Source organism: Athene noctua, chromosome 2 (genome assembly GCF_965140245.1).
Source record: "Athene noctua chromosome 2, bAthNoc1.hap1.1, whole genome shotgun sequence".
Lineage (NCBI taxonomy): Eukaryota > Metazoa > Chordata > Aves > Strigiformes > Strigidae > Athene > Athene noctua.
Genome location: NC_134038.1, coordinates 67,793,032 through 67,814,103, shown reverse-complemented (window position 1 = coordinate 67,814,103; position 21,072 = coordinate 67,793,032). Strand labels below are relative to the sequence as shown.

At 39.7% G+C, this 21,072-nt stretch overlaps 1 protein-coding gene across 1 annotated transcript in view; it reads left to right on the top strand.

Moving 5' to 3' along the window:
• The window catches only part of TMEFF1 (transmembrane protein with EGF like and two follistatin like domains 1), a 126,196-nt gene that overhangs the window by 58,387 nt on the left and 46,737 nt on the right, over positions 1 to 21,072 (top strand). Inside the window, exons 2-3 of the mRNA XM_074899370.1 lie at positions 12,353 to 12,462; positions 17,016 to 17,145. Of these exons, the coding sequence (XP_074755471.1) occupies positions 12,353 to 12,462; positions 17,016 to 17,145 (240 nt within the window). The remainder of the gene's footprint in view (positions 1 to 12,352; positions 12,463 to 17,015; positions 17,146 to 21,072) is intronic.

The following is a 21,072-nucleotide window of genomic DNA, read 5'->3' as shown; positions in this document are numbered from 1 at the left end:
TGTGAGGTTTGGCTGGCTCTTCCACTTTCGTAAACTTAGAAATAAGGTTAGTGACATACAGTTTCCAGATCTTGAGAGGCTTTCAAAACCTTTGTTACCCTTGTCACCTTCAGATGACAGGTGATTTGCCGGCATTTTTGGAAGATGTCAGTCGGATACTCTGGATCCAGCAGGTTTCTCCACATGTTCAGTCAGCCTTGAGCTACACTCACAGTTGAGGCTTGCAGGAGTGGTTTCTTTTAGGGTTTATCCAAGGAATGGATCAGTTCCTGGAAAACTCAGGTGACCGGAAAGAGAGAGCAGTGGAGATGAGGTGTCTCCATTAGAAAACTGGTGCTGGATGCACAGGGACAACTACTGCTCTGTCAGAGGAAACTGCATGGGCGAGAGCTGCTTGACAATGGAGGAAATTGCAGTGCGGAGATCCTTTTCTTCACACTCTCACAAAGAGCGTCCTTTCTGAAAAATTGTATCTATGTTTGATTCGACCCCAATTATCTCTTCTTTGTCTTCTCTGCCCCTCTGTCTCACTTTCTCTAGGGCAAAACACACCTCAAAAGTGTGTTCGGGCTCCTCCATCTTCCCACATGTTGCTGCTCCAGAGCCAACCCCATGCAAAATTGCATTTCTGAATAAACAAGGGTTCTTCCCAGTGGAGCTATGAGACATGTTCCTGGGTTTGCATGATACTGTCTGCATTAAGCTCTATCACAGTGGCACAGTTTGAATTCTGAGCAGCGATTATCAGCTATTTGAATACAGCAAATGAGTCCTACATGCTGCATTAATATATCAATGTATCTCTTTAGGTAGCATTAGTGAGGTAGTATTCATTTTTCTGTCACTTCTTAAATTGACCGACATGTATTCCTTAAATCTTTTGTGTCTGCTCTGGTTTTGGTGATCATAATGATTTTCTAGGTTTGGTATTGAAGGTATTTCTATTAAAGGGAAGGTGATGAAAGTGAAGAAAGATAACCTTGTAGCAAAACAATTGGACAGGAACAAGTTGTGTTGTGGCATCCTACCTTGGCCTTGTGTTGTCACCCTGGATAAATCATTTTATCTCTTTCTACTGTTCTTCCTCATCCACTGAAATGGCCACGATAATATCTAATTTTTATCACAGTTTGTATGACTTATCTGCTTATGCTGTAAGTAATGGACTGGCTCTCATCTGTGTCTTTCAGAAGGGAGATCTGATCTTCACTGCAGCCTCTAGGTATTACAATATTTCACATAGCTGTTAATGATAATGACTGGAAGTGATGAGTAATGTTTAAGATCTAAGCTATTCAGAGGCCACATTTCAGATTTCTGCTATCAAATCATCTTGAAGACAGCAGCATTTTCCCCTTAGAGAGTGAATAATTAAGAGTAGATTAATACACTATCTGACAACTTTTTGTCAGATATTTTCTGCTGCTTTTAAGGGAAAGTTTCAAATCTGAAACATTTGTCTCCAATAGACAGAAGCCCTAGTCAAATTAATTATTATTTGCATAAAAAACAGGTCCTCAGAAATTGCTTGAGTCCTTGATCCTGCAAGCACTTAAAGGCGTTCTTAATCTTAGACATGCTCAGTTCCATTTAGTTTATTTAGATCACACAGATGATCAAGGTTAAGTCTCTGCCCAGGCATTTATAGGATTGGAGCCTCAGATTATGTATGCTAAGTGGCAAAACACCATTTCAGATTCAAAACACCACCTCATCCAAAACCATTTTGTAGAAAATACTATTATTCTAGAAAATTCACCAAAAGCCACCTGTTTTTCTTGGGTTTGTAGCTGAGAAATGAAAGGACTTTGCATTCCAGATAGTTTTTCATTTACTCTATTTTACCCTAATTTTAAAATGCAGGTATATGACAATCTCCTTCCTACAGGCTGGTTTGCAATCTACTCATTCAAATGATGAAGGCCAGAGGTACCTCCAAAAGTCTTTTCTGCCCTAGGTTTCATTTTACAAACAAGCCAAAAGACCAGGACAATCAGGCACTTTGAATAAAAAAAAAGAGCCCCTTAACCAACTTCTCACCAGACGTTCTGTACTTTTCTGCTAGATTGAGGTGCTCAGAAATAATTTTTGCCCCTTCCAAAGCATGTTTTCTCGCTCTTTTGGGGACATTTTTGTCAACACATGCTTGCATATAACCTAACACAGAAAGAAAATAAAGCAGGACATACACCTACCTGCTTTCAGTTCATTTTCAGCTGCAATACTATTGAAATGCATCAGCTGGGTGCTACCCTTGTTGACTGATTCCTAGAACTGACCTTATCTTTCTTTATAGATGGGAAAGGGCATGGAGAGAAATGCAAATTGTTTCCTTGAGCTCTTCCCAAACAACTTCCATAACTTTCCTTATAGGAAAGTGTATATCCATGTATGGACCCTTAGTCTCTCTTCACATTAGGACTTCCAAAGCACTGTCAAGCATATGTGACATGATTTCAAGAGCAAGGAAAATGTTTGGGCTTTATGGTAAATGGGCACACTTCTGATGTGCTCAAGCTTCTGCTGACATCAGGTTTTGTTTCAGCAATGACAGAAAAACCTCATGATCAGGCTTTTATTGCTTTTCTTACTATTGCTCACAGAGATGAAGGCTCCTTTTTCTGACTGCAGCACCGAGCTCTGAAGGCAGTGATCAGGGAAGGGAGATGACTGAAATGGTTATAGAAAGGCTACGCCTTATTTACATCAGAGCGATGTTCACATGAAAGCTTGTTTCTCTTCTGCTACAGAAGAAACTGAAGTGAGGCGCAGAAAACAGAAGGAGCTGGGCTTTTAGCACCATGGCGAGTAGATCCATTAACCATCCATCCCCCATGTGTAAACAAATACTGTAATTCTGGAGGCTCGATAAAGCATGACACCTCTATTCCAGTGCTTAATCTGCCGAGCTGGTCCCTAGACTAAAGCAATGCCTTCAGGTTTTGTGCCAGGAGAGAATTTGACCAAAACTATGTTGCAATTTACAATCAACTTGAGTTAGGTGTGTCACCTTATGGAAGCTGATTGGTTGCTTCAGTGTCGGTTTTTACCACTGTTTTACTTTGTTTCAGCCTTCAGATTCTTCAGTATAAATGAGAGCTCTGTTGTTTCGGAGTGTTTGAACAGCTTGTCATTCCTCTACAGGGTTAGGGCAGTAACTGACAGATTTACTCTATGAACAGGACTAAAGAGTTCACCTTGGTTTGTGATTGGCATAGAAAGATTTCTTCAGGATGAAAATTCATTAGCCAAAGCTGTAGCTTCCATGGGAGCGGCATGCTTGCCTCCTTTGTTCTTACATGGGCGATGATGCTAGGAAGCAAGTGAAACTCCCCAGTTTGGGGGCCAGGGAGAGGAGAGGTATAACACCTGTTGCAAGTCACTTGGAAATGTTTTGGATAGCTGACCATCTACTCTGCAGACTGAGAGATAGAGCAAGTAGGCCTTAAAGGAACAAGGACAAATAACATGCTGCACAACTGTCAGGAATTAACAGTGTAATTTATGCAAATGAAATTTTCACAGGAGTCCCACTAGTTGAAAAGGTCTGGTGAAGTGTTAAGAGCACTATTTTTAAAGTTATCCTACCAGAATTCATCCATTTGATTAGGCATTAGCATTCAGCAGCACAGGTTATCCAGTATCCTAAAAAGTCCATGTGTTTAGAAGTGTTTACATGATCCAAGCCTAAATTTCCAAGTCTCAGTGTGCAAGGACTGTAACAGTGCCATCAGTGGAAAACAGCCACCAACCACTTATTTGCATGTGTTTGTGAAAAGAAACACATTACATGTGTTTGTGATTTTGACAAGTGAGCTTTGTCCTGACATACGCTCCCTTAACCTCTACTGTTAGCATGATGTTGGACCTTCTTCTCCAAGCAGCCACAGATTTTTCGTGAACTTGTAGGAAGCTTATTGTCCCAGGCCTCTGCTGCTGTCAGATTTGTCTGGAATTACCCAGTGAGTGCAAAAGTTATTGGAAAAAAACAATGGAGACACATTTGGAGAGTCACTGCTCTTGCACAGCCTTGGTTTCCTTAGGAACTAAAGATTGATAATAACGTGTTGTAATCAATCTTGCTGTAAATATGCTATATGAGCATGTTTCTTTTCTAATATTTTATTTTAATTTTATGTAAAAATATGCAATGACATACTAACTTCTTTATAACAGCCTTGCATAATCACATTAAATAATTTTTTTGTAGTAAGAGAGATTCTGCTTTGTAAGCAAGTTTTGAAGTCAGTGTCCTGGATATCTGTTAGCAGAAAAGCACACCAGACCTGTGTCCTGGAGGCCATATTGCTCTACTGCCTAACCTTGATACAAAAGCATTTATGAGAGAGAAAATAATTTCAAGCTCTCACTGCATCTTTCCCTGTCTACAACCAATTGCACAGCTAGTCAATTTGTACCATTTGCTGAAACATTCACCTACAGATTATACATAATTTCTGAAATATTGTCAAAGCTTTCAATATAACAAAAAAGTGCCTCAACTTTCTCTACAAATACTTTTTTTTTTTTTTTTTTCCATGATGGAAACAGAAATGCACCATGGGCTGAATCCAATATTTTGACAGAACTGTCATCCAAACACTCATCACTATGACACTTTCCTTACTTTTTTCACACCGAATAGAGTTAGTCTGAGGCACACTGGTAATGTGAATAATTGCAGTGTGGGAGACTTTCAGGTTCAAAGCCAATCTTGTTACCTTGCTGTGTGAGTGCTAGTTGTTAAAATTTGCTGTGGTTTCCTATTGTGTGCAAGAATACTAATTAGTTTAGCAGCACATATGCATTTTGTTTTTCTCTGTTTTAAAAGGCAACTACAGTGACTAGAAATGTAAAAGTATAATCATCCTAGGTAAATTGGACGGCACTTAAGCAATCAAATGCTAGTACAGTCTTGTAAAAGTAGTTTTAGGGAAATATTTCAAGCTTTATTCACTCAGATAGCATTCTCAAGAGCCAAAGTACTGCTTTTTTTTTTTTTTTTTCTGCACAATTGAGTCTTAAATATTGCATCAAGACACAACAAAACAGGTTTTACTAGTCCTATAATACTTCTTAAGATTGCTTTGAAAACAGCGGATTTGCCAGCAGCCATTCAAGGCATCCATTAACTGACCAATTAAAAAAAAATTCTGGGAGTATCTTAATTCCATTAGACTACAGTTGTCTATGTTTTTTTAGGGTAAATTAATTTTAATGATTTTTTTTTTCATATAACCTCTAGGCTGTTCCAATGAATTGTTTTCTTCTAATGTGCAAAAGAAAATGATACCATATCACAGAAAAGGCACTTAAATTTGAGTTTTAACTGGTTTAGTTATTTAAAACTTGCATTTATTTTAGATTGTCCTGTTACATATTTTCATCTTCCTCTTTTTATTTTCTGATTGCTTTTTATAAACAGCTCTTTTCCTCTTTCTTCTTTCAACTCTCCACACTCTCTACCTTCTTAATTTCTTATAAATTGTTTCTTGCTAAAATGTCACCTCAAATCAGTGACAACAGCCATCTTCAACAGAGATGTGCAGTGTCTGAATGGCATTCTCCTTATCTTTGAATCATTTCCCAATTGTTTGTCTTATTTTCTGTTGTCTGAAAAACATACTTTTTCCTATGAACAAGAGAATCTGATTCATTCTGTCTTGCTTTGACTTGTCTGACACAAGCAAGTCATATTTATTTGGACAGGGGCTTGTCTACTCTCTTTTTCCTGCCCCGTAACCTCAGACAATTTCTGAAAGAAATTCAACAGACATAAACTCCACAATGCAAATTATCATGATTTTCATAATCCACAACTGCTGAAACAGATGGGGACAGCAAAATTATATGGATAACCTAATGTAGAAATTGTTTATTAATTACCAAATAAATGATATTTTCAGGTTCTGTCAATGATACATTCTTGTTTTGGAAGGTTGTGGTTCTGAAGGGACCGTGTTTTAGTAATACATTGTGCTCTAACCAGTGAAGCAAGAAACAACACTCAGTCCTTTGGTTGAAGCACTAGTGCCAAGGATCCTCCTCGAGCAAAGGACAGATGGCAGTGGCTGCTCACTCACTTTCTGTTAGGATGAGTTATGTTTCCTTGAAACAGTTTAGGAACATGAGATGAAGAAAAAGCAGGAGTAAATACTAGGTATTTTTTTCAAATGGCATCGGTGGCAGGTGTCAAAGAAGTTGGTGCAAAGCCTTGGGGCTTTCTTTCCCCGAACTGTTTGAGTACATGTACAGTATGAGCAGTATGTGCTGGCTTGTTTTAAAATAAACCATCTTCACCACACAGGCATAAAGCAGGTGGAACAACTTTTCACCTTCAGTATTTGGCATACATGAGGTGAGTTTAGCTCCTGGTTTTGCTTTTTTTTTTTTTTTTTTTCTCTACAGAAACAGAGCACAGAGGTTATGGTAAGAGATGTCAGCTTAGTTCTGGTGGGTGTGTCACACTGAAGCTGGTAGAAGAAAAAAAATATCCTTCTATGTCCACCACGCAAACAACCTTAGCTTCCCATCTCCTGCAAAGAATTGAAATGTGTCTGTGTATGTGTGTTGCCAAGTCCGTGTCCCTGTTTCACATTTCTACTGTGCAAACTAGAAGTCCAACATATGGTTTCACTATCTTAAAAGAAGCCACAGTCTCCAGAAAAAAAATATTCTTAGGTAATCTGTTGGGGTAATGTAATGCCGGTAAAGGGAACACTGCTTTTTTAGAGTCATCTAGGGCTTGGTCCTTGCTCCTTCAGTGGCTCTGCAAATGGACCCACCCACTTCAGAGATTTTTTTCCCTTACGATTCTTAATTCAATCTTCAAAGCAGAAGCATGTTTTTTGAATGCTGCTCTGATGTTTTGAAGGGGGCAGCAAAAGTGTAGTGGATCAGCTATAAAGAAAGATTGACAATGGAGCTGGGGTAGTAAGTGTAGTAGGAACTAGTGGGGAATTGAAGACCTGCAATAAAATAAATAGAAACAAGTTCTGTTGTACATGACTGTAACCTGCATTTATCTGTGAGATTTGTACCCAGTGGCTGAAATGGGGAATAATTTATGCTGCCTCGCTGCAAACACATATTGCCAGTGTCAGAACAACTAGATCACACACAGGGCCTCCCAAAATTATGTCTCCTCTCCACAGACTGTGTGCAACAGCTCTGTAAGCATTTGCATGATTTATTGCAGGAATGGCTGTACTGGATACACTTTGAAAGAGCAATGGGATAGGGCCAAGCTTGTAGATCAAGACACCTAAATGTAAATGTTTATGTATAGATGTGTACATGTGAGCTAAGTGTCTGAACCAATGTCAGAGCCACTGTAGGTGATGGAAACCTAAAGTGACTTAAGTTAGTACCAGCTGGGATGCTTGTACGTCTGCAAGGGACTGATAGGATCTACAGGAGAGCTGTGCTGTTTTGTTCTGAGCTGGCAACTGGAGGTGGGCAGAGGTATCACAGGGGCATCCAAAATATTCCCTGCAGAATCTTTTTTGCGGTTATTTTCTTTACCTGTGATGCCAGTAAAACTCACCTTCATGGTACAAGTGGACAGGCTGTACTTGGGAACAGCTGGAGCACAGGCCTGTCTCTGGGTATCATCTTTGTTGTGGGCAAAGGGTGTGACTGGCAGGTGAAGTTTTATTTGAGAGCTAGATACAAGTTATTACTGTACTTGTCACGTAAGCACCTCAGCTTTATAGTCCTTAAGGGAAGGATTTTCTTTTAAGTTTTTTACCCCGTTAAGTTCTCCAGTCATTCCTAAATAATTTGCCCGAACCAGAACGGTTTGCCAAAACCAAAAGAAACCAATGATTTTCCAAAGCCAATACTGAGTTACAGGGCTGACTGCCAAAATCAAGGAGCTTAGAGGTTTTCTGCTTGTCAGATTTTGACTCTCTTCTGTGGTTCTGAGAGCTCATTCAGTTGTAATGCCACTATCTCCAGTATACTTTCTGGGCTCTAACATACCCTCACACAACATAATTTCTCCTCTGGGCCCTTTCCCAAGCCAACGGTGACCACTTCAGCTGTTCTTAAAATTTTGAGGTTCTTTTAACCTGTAGAGTAAAATATCCTTTATGAAATTTCCCAGGTCTCTCTGTTTGTGTGTCTCTGTATATGACCTTCACAAGAGGTCATACATCCTAATTTAGAGTTTGACTTCACAAAGAATAAACTGTTTGGAGGACAGAAAAGCATCCCTCAGGCGCCCCACACTGCATTGCCTTTTCCCTCTAGTGAGACTGGTGCAAGTTTCTCCCCCTCTTGTACCTCCCCTCATTGGGGTCTTACCCATAGGAAACAAAAAACAAAAATCAGGCAGGCACGAAGGCAGAGCGGTTTTTTCCTAGGCACAGCTGACATATTCAAGAAGGCCAAAGCTGGCAGCACTGCAACTAAACCCACCCACTCACTTCCACGTGGGAAAGGTGATTTTTTGGTTCCTTGTATTCATTCACCATTATTATACACTATTGCAAACTCCAGGAGAAACATGAATTTTGAAAAAACAAGTAGCTTACAAAGTTGCCAGATCCTCCCATCTTAGATTTTACTTTATTCTCAAGGTATACAGATGGGAGCAACACGTTTGATGTACTTAAACCTACAAATTTGATTTCACCTTCAGATTCAGCATTTTGACTCACATAATTTAGCTTATAATGAGAAGTTCACACCTCAGAGCAATGCATTTTGAGGTCACAGGCAAAAAGCCAATCTCCAACTAACTACTTGTGTCAAGCTGTATTTCAAATTCTCCGAAAGGAGTCAAAATGGAGAAGGCTTTCCTCATTTTTACTGATGTATCAAATTATCACAAGGTGAATTCATTTCAAAAGAGGCAAAAAAAAACCCTGAAAGACATTGATGTGGGTCTTTGCAGCCAAATTTCTGCAGGCTGCTCTGTGCCGGTCAGCCCTCACACCACCAGGAGTGTATTGGCTGAACAGATACTAGCAAATCATTTTTAATACCTCATTTCAGATCTTTGGAGATTAATTTTATCATAAATTTGGAAGCCTGATTTAATTGCGCTAATTATATTTTCTCCTGGGAGTTGATGGATTACTACTTACTATCTCCTTGCTGTATGTAATGAATCACACTGAGGCTTTCTCTTATTTATACCTGCTAAGAGTCTAGGAAATGAGTTGCAATAGGCATTAAAGAAAGATGTAAGAAATTACCCTAAACCATTTGCTGCATGTTCTTATTCCTTTCATAGGTCTGTTCTCACATATGATGATAATGATTCTGTTCTTTTGGAAATAATTGCAGAAACACCATTTTAATTATTTCTCTATGGGGAATCCACTGAAGAGAGCATATTTCAGGCATGCGAGACGTCTACGGTTCCTCTTCACATCACCCTATCCATCCTTGTCTATTCATTTTTGAACCGAATGCCATAGATGTGGAAGTCATTATGGCCACCACACTCCCCGGTACTTGTGATTCCATCAGATGTAATCATGCACACGTTGGAGGCTTGATTTCACGGCTGCTAGAATTTGCTACTGAATGGAAGCAGGGAATAGGTGACATCCTGTCACAGAATAAAAGTTCATCTGTCACGTTCAAGTGCCAATCACCAGGATATCTTGTCTTCTGTACAGCTTTGGAAAATCACATTGGCTTCTGATCTCTGAATGACCTTCTCTTCTCAGCATTTATCTCATGCAAAAAAGCTTATAATCAGTATTTATAATATCATCTATGTGGAAAGAAAAACAGTCCACTCCTAAAATTAAGTATCCATTAAAACCGTGTGCTTTCTGTCATCTTAATTCTCCTGTGGATTTAAAAAAAAAAAAAAAAGAAGTCTTGGTTTCTTGGGGTGAGGGTGTCTCACAATGACTGACTCCCAACCCCCATCTTCATGTTATAGTTCACTGCCTTTTGCAGCCAGAGCAATAGCTAAGTTAGGAACAAGTACAGAACCCCTGGTTCAGCCTTGATGCTGAACTGCTAGCTGGGGACTCTTCTGACCCTGCCATGGGTCCCTCCCCCTCCCATGCAGAAAAGTGAAGTCCCTTGCCTGTCTCGTGATGAAGAGGCTCCTTCCTGTGTGGTCGTGTCCCCTCTTCACACTGGGGAACACAGAAGTCAGGGGAAAGTCTGCTTGGGCAGTTGGAGATCATGTAGACCTTTGGGATTCCAACCACGAGTTGCAGCTGCCAAAAGGTTTCTTCTCCTGATTGGGGGTACCAGGTAGGATGCTGCAAAGCACTGAGTCCAGTGAGCTCAGCTGAGAGTTGAGAAGGGGGTAACCACATCTCTTTAGTTTCCTGAGCTGATGGAAACAGAATTTCGAAAGTTGTTCATACTGTAATTTGTCTGGTTACTCCCTTTCATAAACTGCATTTTCTCAAATGCAGCATCACCTAAAGGTGGATCCTTCTTTCACATATGGCAATCATTTCCCCTTAATTAATCTTGATAGTTTGTTCATCTTCGTGGAACAGATCTTCACGAGGAGAAAGAAAGGCACATTTCCCTCAGAAGCGAGTTATGAACACACTAAATTGAAAAGCTGTGATGTTCTGTCACATTAACTCAGTCCCTACAACGCAGCGGTTGCACTTGATAAATGGCAACATTAAGAATAACATTAGAGAACACGTGCACAGGGTTGTGATGGCAACCAGGATACCTAATTGCCTGGTGTTACACACATTGCCCTCCTCATTTATGCCTTCAGGAATGATGGACGTAGAGGAAAAAAAAAAAATCAATATTTTTTTCCATTTTTTCTCACAGTTGACAAAATATGTAGATTATAACTGGACCTTCTGCGGAGCTGTAATCCTGTAACTTTATTGCTATGAAAAAATATGTAATTACGTGTACATAATTAATATAGAAGCATATGACATAATTTATTTACAGAAATTATTATATCATTATATATTTATTTGTATAAACTATGTTTGTGGCTGTATAATGTTAGGTAAACCCCCAGGAACAGTTTTCCAAGGTGTCTGTCACTGTCATACCGAAGTGCTGACACTGCTGTGAGCAGGAGACTGACTGCCTATTTAAGACTGTAAATGGCAGTGGGCATTATTTTCTTCTGATTTTGACCTACCTTTCCCCATTTCTGAATGGCTGGTATTCAGTGCTTTCTTTAAGCCAGTTAGCTGGATAAGGCTTGCTTATTAAAAGTCACAAACACTATTTTAAATCACACCACTGTCAATTAAGCTCTTTAGTGGGTCATACTGCTATAGAGTCCTGGAGGTTTCTGACTCAAGCTGAAGACAGCTTTGAATGATATCCCCTGATATCAGTGCGGCCTTAAACAGTGGCAGGGGATTTTTCCAGAGCCCTTGACGTTATTTTCATCTTGCATTGCAATCGATAGTAACGGCACCATTCCCACACGGCCTGGCGAGGTCATGTTTAGGCTAACGCTGACCACTTCCATTATCCCACCGGTGCCTTCTTTTGCGCTCTCTCCTTATCCCACCAGTGCCTTCTTTTGCACTCTCTCCTGTCTATAGTTCAAATCAAATACTTATTTGAAAAGGGTATATTTATTCTCCTTTAAAACTATCCTCGGATGTGATGCCCAAGAAATTTTTAAGCCATTTAAGCAACCTTTTTGCTGGAGCTAGTGCTTGTGCAGTTGATGTGCACAGCTCCTTGGTTTCCCTCTTGCCAGCTGTAGCTCTGTTACAGGCTTACTGAGGCAGGAGCTGCATTTGTGCTCCACATTTTTATGCAGCAGCTAAGGCAGAGGGCTCTGGTCCATTCTCTGACTCCTACAGTGCAAACAAATTATAATAGTTTAAACACACTTCAGTTTATTTTTAGTCTGAAGGATAAGAGTGTGGACAAGCCAGAGGCTGGAAAACTGGGCAGAAAAATTGCATTTTAGCTTTTCTTCATCAGGACCTTTGTGGCGAGTAAGGCAAAAAGAGGTAGCAGGTGAGAAACACGGGCTGTGGCTTGTGTAAAGGTCCTGACTACTGCTAGATGCAACTTCGGCAGAGAAAGCTTTTGTACTGGGGACATCCCTCGCAGGGTGGACGTGGAAGGTAATTTGGGCAGTGTAAAAACGTGCCTGCTCTGTATCTGTTTGCATGGTGAAGCGGTGTTTAGCCACAGCTGCTGTGCCAACCAAATAAGACTACCTCTGGGGAGCAGAACCTGCTCCTGGGGAGCAGGACAGAGCTGATGCAGGGCAGCCTGGGGAATGGCTCTGTCATTTTCCCTTGGTTTCTGTATGAAGGGAAGGCAGTGGGGGGGCTCAGTGGGTTTAAGGACAAGACAGTCCCCAGAATTACTCATCCTACAACTTCTTTTCTGTCTCCTTTTTCTATCTTTTTTTCAGAGTTAAATGTAAGGGAATCCGATGTAAGAGTGTGTGATGAATCATCATGTAAATACGGAGGAGTGTGCAAGGAAGAGGGTGATGGCTTGAAATGTGCGTGTCAGTTCCAGGTAAGGGCTGCTCACCTTTTTTTGTTTGCCATTTCTGACCCATCTTTCAGGTGTACTGAAGTATTTATAGAATCGCTGCTTTAAAAATTTCACTCATCGACAGGCTTATATAGTGTAACTATAGGCTCCTTTTGTAATGGCACTGATTGAGATGGTATGTGACAGAAATTCACTAGAGTGTGCTCAGGGACCAAGTGGAGAGTGTGGCATCACATTTGCTCCCTGCACCGTTTTGGTAAATAAGTCATCTGGCAGCTCAGAGTGATGTGAGGAAGAATGGAGGGCCACTGTTTGTGCCAGGCACCCCACCTGTGACCGGCACAAGCAGAGTTGGGGAGCGCCACCTGACACCCGCTTGCTGCTTCCCCACCTTGCCTCATCCTGTCCTGAGACCTGAGACGGGAGGGGAGGTGACCCAGAGCAGGGTGTCCAAGCGTTGTCACAGATATCAGATGAAGCTTTTTAATTTAAATGCAGTACTTATGTATTGCTTACTCTACTAAGCAGTGTTTGGAGGATTCTTCCCTGCTCTGCTGGCAGCCAAATCTGGTACATTAGATCCAGGAAGATACTAAGGAATATTGAAAATCATATAATAACAGGATCACCAATGATCATAAGATTTATGAATGGAAACAGTGAATTAGTCCCACTCAGGGAAAAAAAAAAAAAAAACAAAAGAAAAAAGAAAATTAATTTAAAATATCCTATGAACTTTGAAAAAATAACAAATAGCAAGTTCAGTTTGCTTCATTAGTTTTTGAGCCTTTAGTTTACAGTTTTTTGTAACTATCATGGCAGTCCTTCCTCCCCTTCTACCCCTGACTTTATTTAGAGAAAAGAGAATAGTGAGGTTCTTTCTTCCTACAACTGATAGCTAGGATAAATGAAACAAATATTATGAGACTCCCGGTAAAACCGGAAGAAGTGGCAGTGTTATCAGCCAACCCTGGAGTGGGCTATCTTTCCATGTTTCAAAAATAATTGTATGTTCTGTTTCCAATAAATAATAAATCAAGGGGAGCCAGAATAGCAACAGTGTGTATGTGATCTTACACTGGTTTTGGATTCCAGTGTTTCAGAACTGGCTTTTGATGTGGTGTCGTTCAGGTGGGTACCTATGCTTGGGGCATCCTTCAGCTTACATCCCATAAGAACAGTGGGATATGACTGCCTTTTAAAGGGAGAAAAAAGTCTTAGGAGAAGAGGGTTATTCATCAGCCTTCACTCTGTCTGTAACTTTTATTTATGAAAAACAATAAGATCAAAACACAGTAATGATTAAAAATAACGAAAAGAAATTCAACCCTAGGCTAAGCAAAGGTTTCATTTATTTTCTGTAGGTGGTAAATTTTATGACTTCCTAATATCCAGGCCATGAAGACTAAAAAAAGAACTAGCCCATGTGATAAGCTGATACTTTGTCTTGAAGAGCCCATTTTTAAAACCAGTATTATTTTTAAGCTACTTAAAAGTTTACTTTTACTTCCAGAAAAATTTATCCTGTACTCTAATGAAAGAAGTCTAAGGATGAGAAGAAGGTATTGTATTTTTCAGACATAGCAAGTTGAATTCTTCCTGGAACTCTCAACCTTAATTATGTGTCTGCAATGGGCAGCACCAAAATATCCCAGTCAACAAACATCCAGCCCAAACTGTTACATTCTCTACATGCAAGACTGATAGCTAGATTTTTTTTTTTTTCTGAAATTACATTGCTTTGAAAAGGAATTAAGACACTTCAGTGGTTCAACTGAAGACATGCTGAAAGAAAGAGCTGGGGATGTCAGACTGTTCTCCTATTCCCTGCAGCTGGGACAGAGCACATAGATAAATGCACTACTGGTCTGATCCAGCAAGACATTTCTTATGCTCTTAAAACTACAGTTTTTAGAAGATGCACTCTAGTGAGAGAGTTGCCCAGTTAAAATGCTCTTGGGTCCGGGTGCTGGTCAGGTGAGGATTTTTCTGCTGGAGAGGAACAGCTGCTGGGTGAAAAGCTACAGCCCTGGATGCCTGACAGCAGGGTGTTTTGGGGAACAGAGGGGCACAGTTATTTGTAGCCACCCCTGAACTAAGGCCAAGGCTGGCACAAACCATCCCTCAGTTCGCTTCCAGGCATTGCCATTCCTTCCTCCTCCTCCTCCTCATCTGCCACCATCCCCACCCTGGCAGCGTTTCTTAACTGTCTGGTCTTCTGAAACTTTAAATATTATAGAGTTGTAGTTTTTCCTCCTAGGATCCCCTTTGGAGATGACTGGCTGCCAAATTTCAGAGTTATCACTGAGACAGCTATAATGTCATGGCAGCAAGAGCTCTGCAGGCCGCGACCTCTCTGAACACCTTGTAGGCATTCTCTGTCTTGCCAAGTCACCTAACATAAAGTGAGATACTGAAGTTTGATTCCCCAGAGTCAAATATATAAACTGGACCCTAGGAGAGGTGCTGAAGGATTCAGTTGTCCTCTGCTTGCAGTGACCTTAATGATATCCCAGCTTTCCACAGGCCTAGTCAGGTAAAAGGACAACTCTCTTTTTTTAGTATAATGGAGGTAGGGATAACACATGTTCACCAAACCTTTGGAAAAGTCTTTTGCTGTAATTTGGATGATGCTTTACAAATCCTAAATGACATACTGATCAACATCTAGTGAGAGTTTTATAGGCTGATGGGAGAGGTGAGGTGAGAGAGAGACAGTGTGGGGCTCTTTTTCAATCTCAATAAGAAAGGCTTGACAACAAATTGTGTAATAGAGTAACTGCTTTAATAAGACAGAATAGGAAAAGGAATACAGATAGCAAGTAAACCTTACATCCCTTCAGATGCTGGGCATGCCACAATCATGCAGCATCGTGCGGAGCCCAGGTGGATTTTCCCACAGGACGCCATGCAGAGCAGGTCCCATCCATGGTGAGATACTCTCCATTTTGGTCATTCAAGCTATTAGAGGATTTCCTCACAAAAAAACAGCTCTACTCTTAAAGGATGTTTGAATAAGAACTTTTAGCTGCACTGTACCAAATCACTAAAGGCTTACTGAACTATAAAAAAAGAACTCACTTTGCCTCTCATTTTCTATCCTCAGGACAGAAACCTGCAACTTTAAATCATCACACAGCAACTTAAAGATTGAATAGAGAATTATCTATTGTAACGTATTGTCCCTCTCAAGAGTCACCTGTTTAATTATACCCTAGAAGTGACTGTTGAGTACGAGATGTGATGGGACTGATGGCTGTGGGTGAATGTCTGAGACCTGGTCGCTAAGGGAAAGTATTACAAAAATGTTAGAAATAATTTTCAGAGCTGGCAGCATGTCTTATTTCTGTCCATGCATGCTTAGTGCATTCTCATTGGTCATCTATGACAGGATGACAGAGGATAATTCCCTTCAAAATTATGTTTTAAAAATTGAGTATTTTGAGGTCTGTGTCTTCCAAAGCATAAAGAAACTGTTGTGGCAGGGACTGTCATTTTAGATTTGGAGAATAAATTCTTGTCCTTTTGGGGCAGCTTAGCTTAACTAATATTGCTATTTCTGTATGAACTCTCACTGGTTGAACTATACCAGTTTAATCATACACTTTATATGGTTCAGAAATTTGGTGGCTAACCAGTGTATTTGTTCATTGCTTCTTGTTGTTTGTTTTTTTTTGCCTTGGGGTTTTGAAGATGCAAAAGGTATCTGAAATTAGAGTTACCATTGCACTTCCAAACAGGGCAATGTCTCCTTTTCCACACAAAATGGAGTTTGGATCTCCAGTTCATCAGGGAGCAGTGCAGCACTTGGAGGTATTAGGCAGATTGGTGGTCACAGTGTATTTCCCAGCGTTTTAATGTACATTATACATACAAGAATGTAGGAAAATAGCAAAATACAGGCTGCTCCTGCCAAAGCCATTCTGAGTGATAAATTTTCCTTTCTTCCTTTCTTTAAATTAAATGTACCAATGCTACTGACTTTGAGCTTAAAATTTTTCACTATAGTAATATAAAAGCGTTATTACAGTTGTTGACCAAGTAAAACAGACTCATGATGCTCATGCATTTAATGGAGATGGTGATTGTTTTCCATCTCCCTTGAAAGATTATTCTATGACCAAAAAGATAAAAAAATCTCCCCTTAAGCACTGTTCACCTTAACTTTTCCTTCACCCATTTTCACTCCCCTGTGCCTAGTCACACATTTTTGTATGATCTTGAAGAAGTTTTCTCCTTCTTCGGTGTTTATCCTTCAAATACTTCTAGATGCTTGTCATATTCCCTCTAGCCATTACTAAGTCCCACCATAGTTATTTTGTTCTTTTAATCTTTCCTACTGAATTCCTGCGTTCAGCCCATATAGAGTTCAACTATTATTTCAGTGGTCCGAAAGGAATACATACAACAGTGATATTGAGAAACTAATATATTTTAAATCTTCCTTTAGTGAAGAGGGTTATAAATTACTGCTAGTAATTCATATTTACAGCTATCTTCCTGTATGTTAGTATGCAGTTGAGATTAATCACATGATTTTTTATGACTGAGTTACTTTATAATTTCTTTTTCAGTGTCACACAAACTATATTCCTGTTTGTGGATCAAATGGAGACACTTACCAAAATGAATGCTTCCTCAGGAGAGCTGCTTGCAAGCATCAGAAAGAGATAACAGTGGTATCAAGAGGACCTTGTTATTCTGGTACGTAAAACATAACTTTGTGTCACTAATGAATGATGTTATATGGTTAGCTCTTTAGTTTTGCCCTTAATTCCAGAGATTTTCATTTTCATGCTTTTCATACAATGAAATAATGTGGAAACCCCAAGTCCTCTTTAGCAATTAAATATTTTTATAGAGAAGAAATCTGGTATATCTTCTGATATGCTAACAGATTAATAAATAAACATCAAAAGTAGAAATACTTTTTCTGAGAAAATAGTTTGTGATTGCTTCTATTGTATGTATAGAGGTGCCTTGATATTTTTCAACAGGCTTACAACAATTTTGGAGCAGACTATAAATTAGTCATTTCTTTAGAACTAATTTTTTTGATGTACAGAATTAGTGTGACATCCAGCAAGTGACAGCAAGATCATCCTGACTGTCACCCTACCAAAGGCATCACCTTTGACTAATTTCACTTTGTGTCATTACAGTGAAGGTACGCATAACTCTTACAAAATCATTGTACCTCACATTTCTAATGAAATGACCTTTTCTGTCTTTCCACATATTTAAAACACAGATTTTCCACACACTCAAAATACATGGGACAGGTTTTCACTGTCTTGAATACTGCAGCATGCTCTTGGATACAGAAGCTTTAGCCACCAGAGGTCTTCTGAACCTCTGGACTTCAAGATTCAAAGTGGTGAGACCAGACACATGGCTGGCTTTCTCAGAACTAAATTAAATGACTCAGTAGCATCAACAACTGCGTTCTTTGGTACATGATTAACCCACAAAAGAAGCTGGGGACATCCCTCATCTTTTGATACCCAGTAGTTTCTTGGATTAACCTAAGCAAGGTTACATCTGTATGGCAGCCAAAAGCATGACTATGGGTCGGGAGCATACTCCTGTGTAGCTTAATGTTGGCTATTCTAGTTATTGATGACAATTTAGAGGTAGCAGCTTGGAACTCACTGATAGCTGCAACATCCTATCTGGAAATAAGGCTGAATATATGAGCAGTGTACATAGACCAAGTCCTTGCTGCTGCCCCTCCTAGAGCTACCTCATTTAAATGCAGTGTGGCTGTGTTTTACACGAGCTGCTCTAATGCCTTTGACTGCAGCACAAACTTGTGCTGAGATTTGGGGTTGTTTACTAAGGTCCAAAACAATCTATGATGTTGGTCCTAATACTGAAGGAAACATGTTTTGTGCTTGGCTCAGCCTCATAATTCCAGAATAACTCAGGCAGTTGCCTGAATCTACCTTCTTTCCTGATCTCACACCTGTAAATTATCTCCAGATGCTGCAGAAATAGGAAAAAAATGCATTACAGTTTTGGAGCACTCACATAGTCCTATAACAACACCCAAGAAGTATGAAGGCTTGAACTGAGGATGTACAAGTAATATTTTTTTAAATTTCATGCCCATATTATTTTAAGAAATAGAATCACATCATGAAAGTTTATTTCCCTCACTAAAACAAAATACTAGGATAATGTGGGGGGAACAACAAAGAAGAGTGTTTATTTTTATGTGTTCTACTCTACTAAGAAAAACAAAAAACTGATTCTTCTCAGCCTCAAGTTGCTGGCAGCTAATTACTACGTTACTCGGCTAGTCTGGGATACTTTCTTTAACCTTCCTTTCCTTTTAAGTCCTACATAAAACCAGGAAATGCAGCATAATTTTTAGCACTTAGTGTAACAGATCAAGACATGTGCTGAGACACAATTGACCAGAAAGTACTGAAAACACATTTCTGAAACTGAGGATGAGATTCAGGCTGCAGATTGCATTTACACTGGTGTAATTTAAAGTGCTTCGGCAGAGCTCTACCAAAATGTTACCCACTGTTCCCTGAATGTCTGACGTGCTCCAGCTGGCGTGAGGATATTGGATGATAAAAGCCCTCATCTGGATCATCTCCATGCTCTGCCTGGGATCGTGGGTCATCAAGAAGTTCATATACTTGTACTCTTGATCTGTAACACATGTATGGGAAGCAGCAACTGCCCAAATTAAAAAATCCATTATACACCTCCATTAATTTTTACCCAGTGCCTCCAAATTTGCTATGAAAATGCTTTGTTCTGGGACATCATTGGGAGCTAAGTGCAGATTCACTGGTTTCCTGTCAGTTTCTATTTTTCAAAGCAAAGCTTCATCCTGGTGGGATGCACCCAAGACAATAGGATGAAATTCCCTCATAGTGTTGTAACAGCTATTTAATATTTAAAGTACTGCAGACTTCTGAATGTCAAGCAAGAATGAAATGCTTCCCACTTGCTAGGGATTGATACCTTCTGAAGTTACAGCACTGGAACAGACTATACTGAGCGATTTAGTCAGACCTATTTCTTGGCAGAAAATTTTTATTAATTTTTTACGGTCATGGGTGATTTAGTAGCATATTTATATTCATTTCCTTTATCCAAGTGCTCTCTGAGTTGCAAGATCCTAAAATAAACAACATTTAAAAAAAGAGTCAATCATAGGTGCTTTAGGAATGAACAAAATGCAAGTTTTGACATTAAAAATGGTGGTTTAGAGAAATGTAAGAGAACGTATGGCTGAAGTTTTCAGGATTGCATATACAGGTCTTAACACTGTCAAAGCCCATTTTTCAGTGTAGGCACATTGGTTTTTTTCAAATATCTGGGTTTACAGAGGTGTTTTTATGCCTAATTACCGCTGGCACAAGGTATGGGTGATGAGGGTCTGTGGGTTTTAGACAATGCATGTAGCCCCATGTTGTAATGTACAGAAAAACTAGGAAAATGAGTGAAATGCAGCCTTGGCATTCTCTCTGCCTAGTCCTTAATACACCTTTGAGAAAGGATGCGTCAAATCAAACTATATACAATTCGGCCTACATCTAATCTGGCCTTTTGCATTCATAAAGGAATCATCCAGTCCAGTCCAGTCCGTGACTGGATGGAGATGAACAGGGCTGTGAAGCCTGGTAGTACTTCCTGTCTTCCATACCTTATCCTACTTTGTGGGATTATGCTGTGAACAAGTTCAAAGCGCTGTCCCAGCCTTTTCCTTTTTTCTTTTTTTTTTTTGGTTGTTTAAATTTCTTGCCCTCATCAGTTCTCTGTTTGCAGTTCAGCCCACAACCAAATGCAGAGACAGGCAACAGGACAGTGGGAGATGGCAATACCTATACCAGGACTTCTGCCAGACTCATAGCATCAGCGGTCTTGCTGCTGACCTGAAGCCTTGTTCAGTTCATAAAGGGTGACATTACACTGAAATTCATTCATGTTATGCCATCCTCTACCAGACATTATCCTGAACTGACTTGCTAAACTGATTTTAAGAGACCAGGAAGAGAGGGTGAAAAGGGTGCTCAGAGCATGGAGGAGTGTCACCAAGTTCCTTGATTTTTTTTCTGCCTCCTTTCATTGGTGAATTTGTTGTACTTAATTAGTTTAAACAATATAAATCAATTCAGTAAATTAAAAATAGATGTTAACAATTAATTTCTAAGAATGTGTTCTCCTGTTAACTGCACACAGAACCACAGTTTTGACTGCTGCCAAATTTATATTATATACACATGAAGATGTAACCATACAATGATGTAATAGTTGATATATTGTACTTACAGATTCTCAGTGTACTGTACATACTTGGAAGGCACAGTCCGTCGCTTCTGTTGGGTTTTCCAAAGTAAAAAAAAAAAGTTATTTGCAGTATATCTCTGTTAGATTTAAGGAATTATTCTCTTAGGAGTGGCTTTAACTTAGTGTTCCTCAGTCCAAAGTAATCAAACTCTTATCCTGAATTTGAATGCACAGGTTTTTACAGCAAATGTTTTTTGGTGGGAGGCTCACAGTGAAGCATAATTAGATGCACACTTTGTCCTGGAAAGAAATATAATAAGTTCACTTTAATCCTGCTGAGGGAGTTAAGAAAGAAATTCTAGGCAACTCACTTCTAGA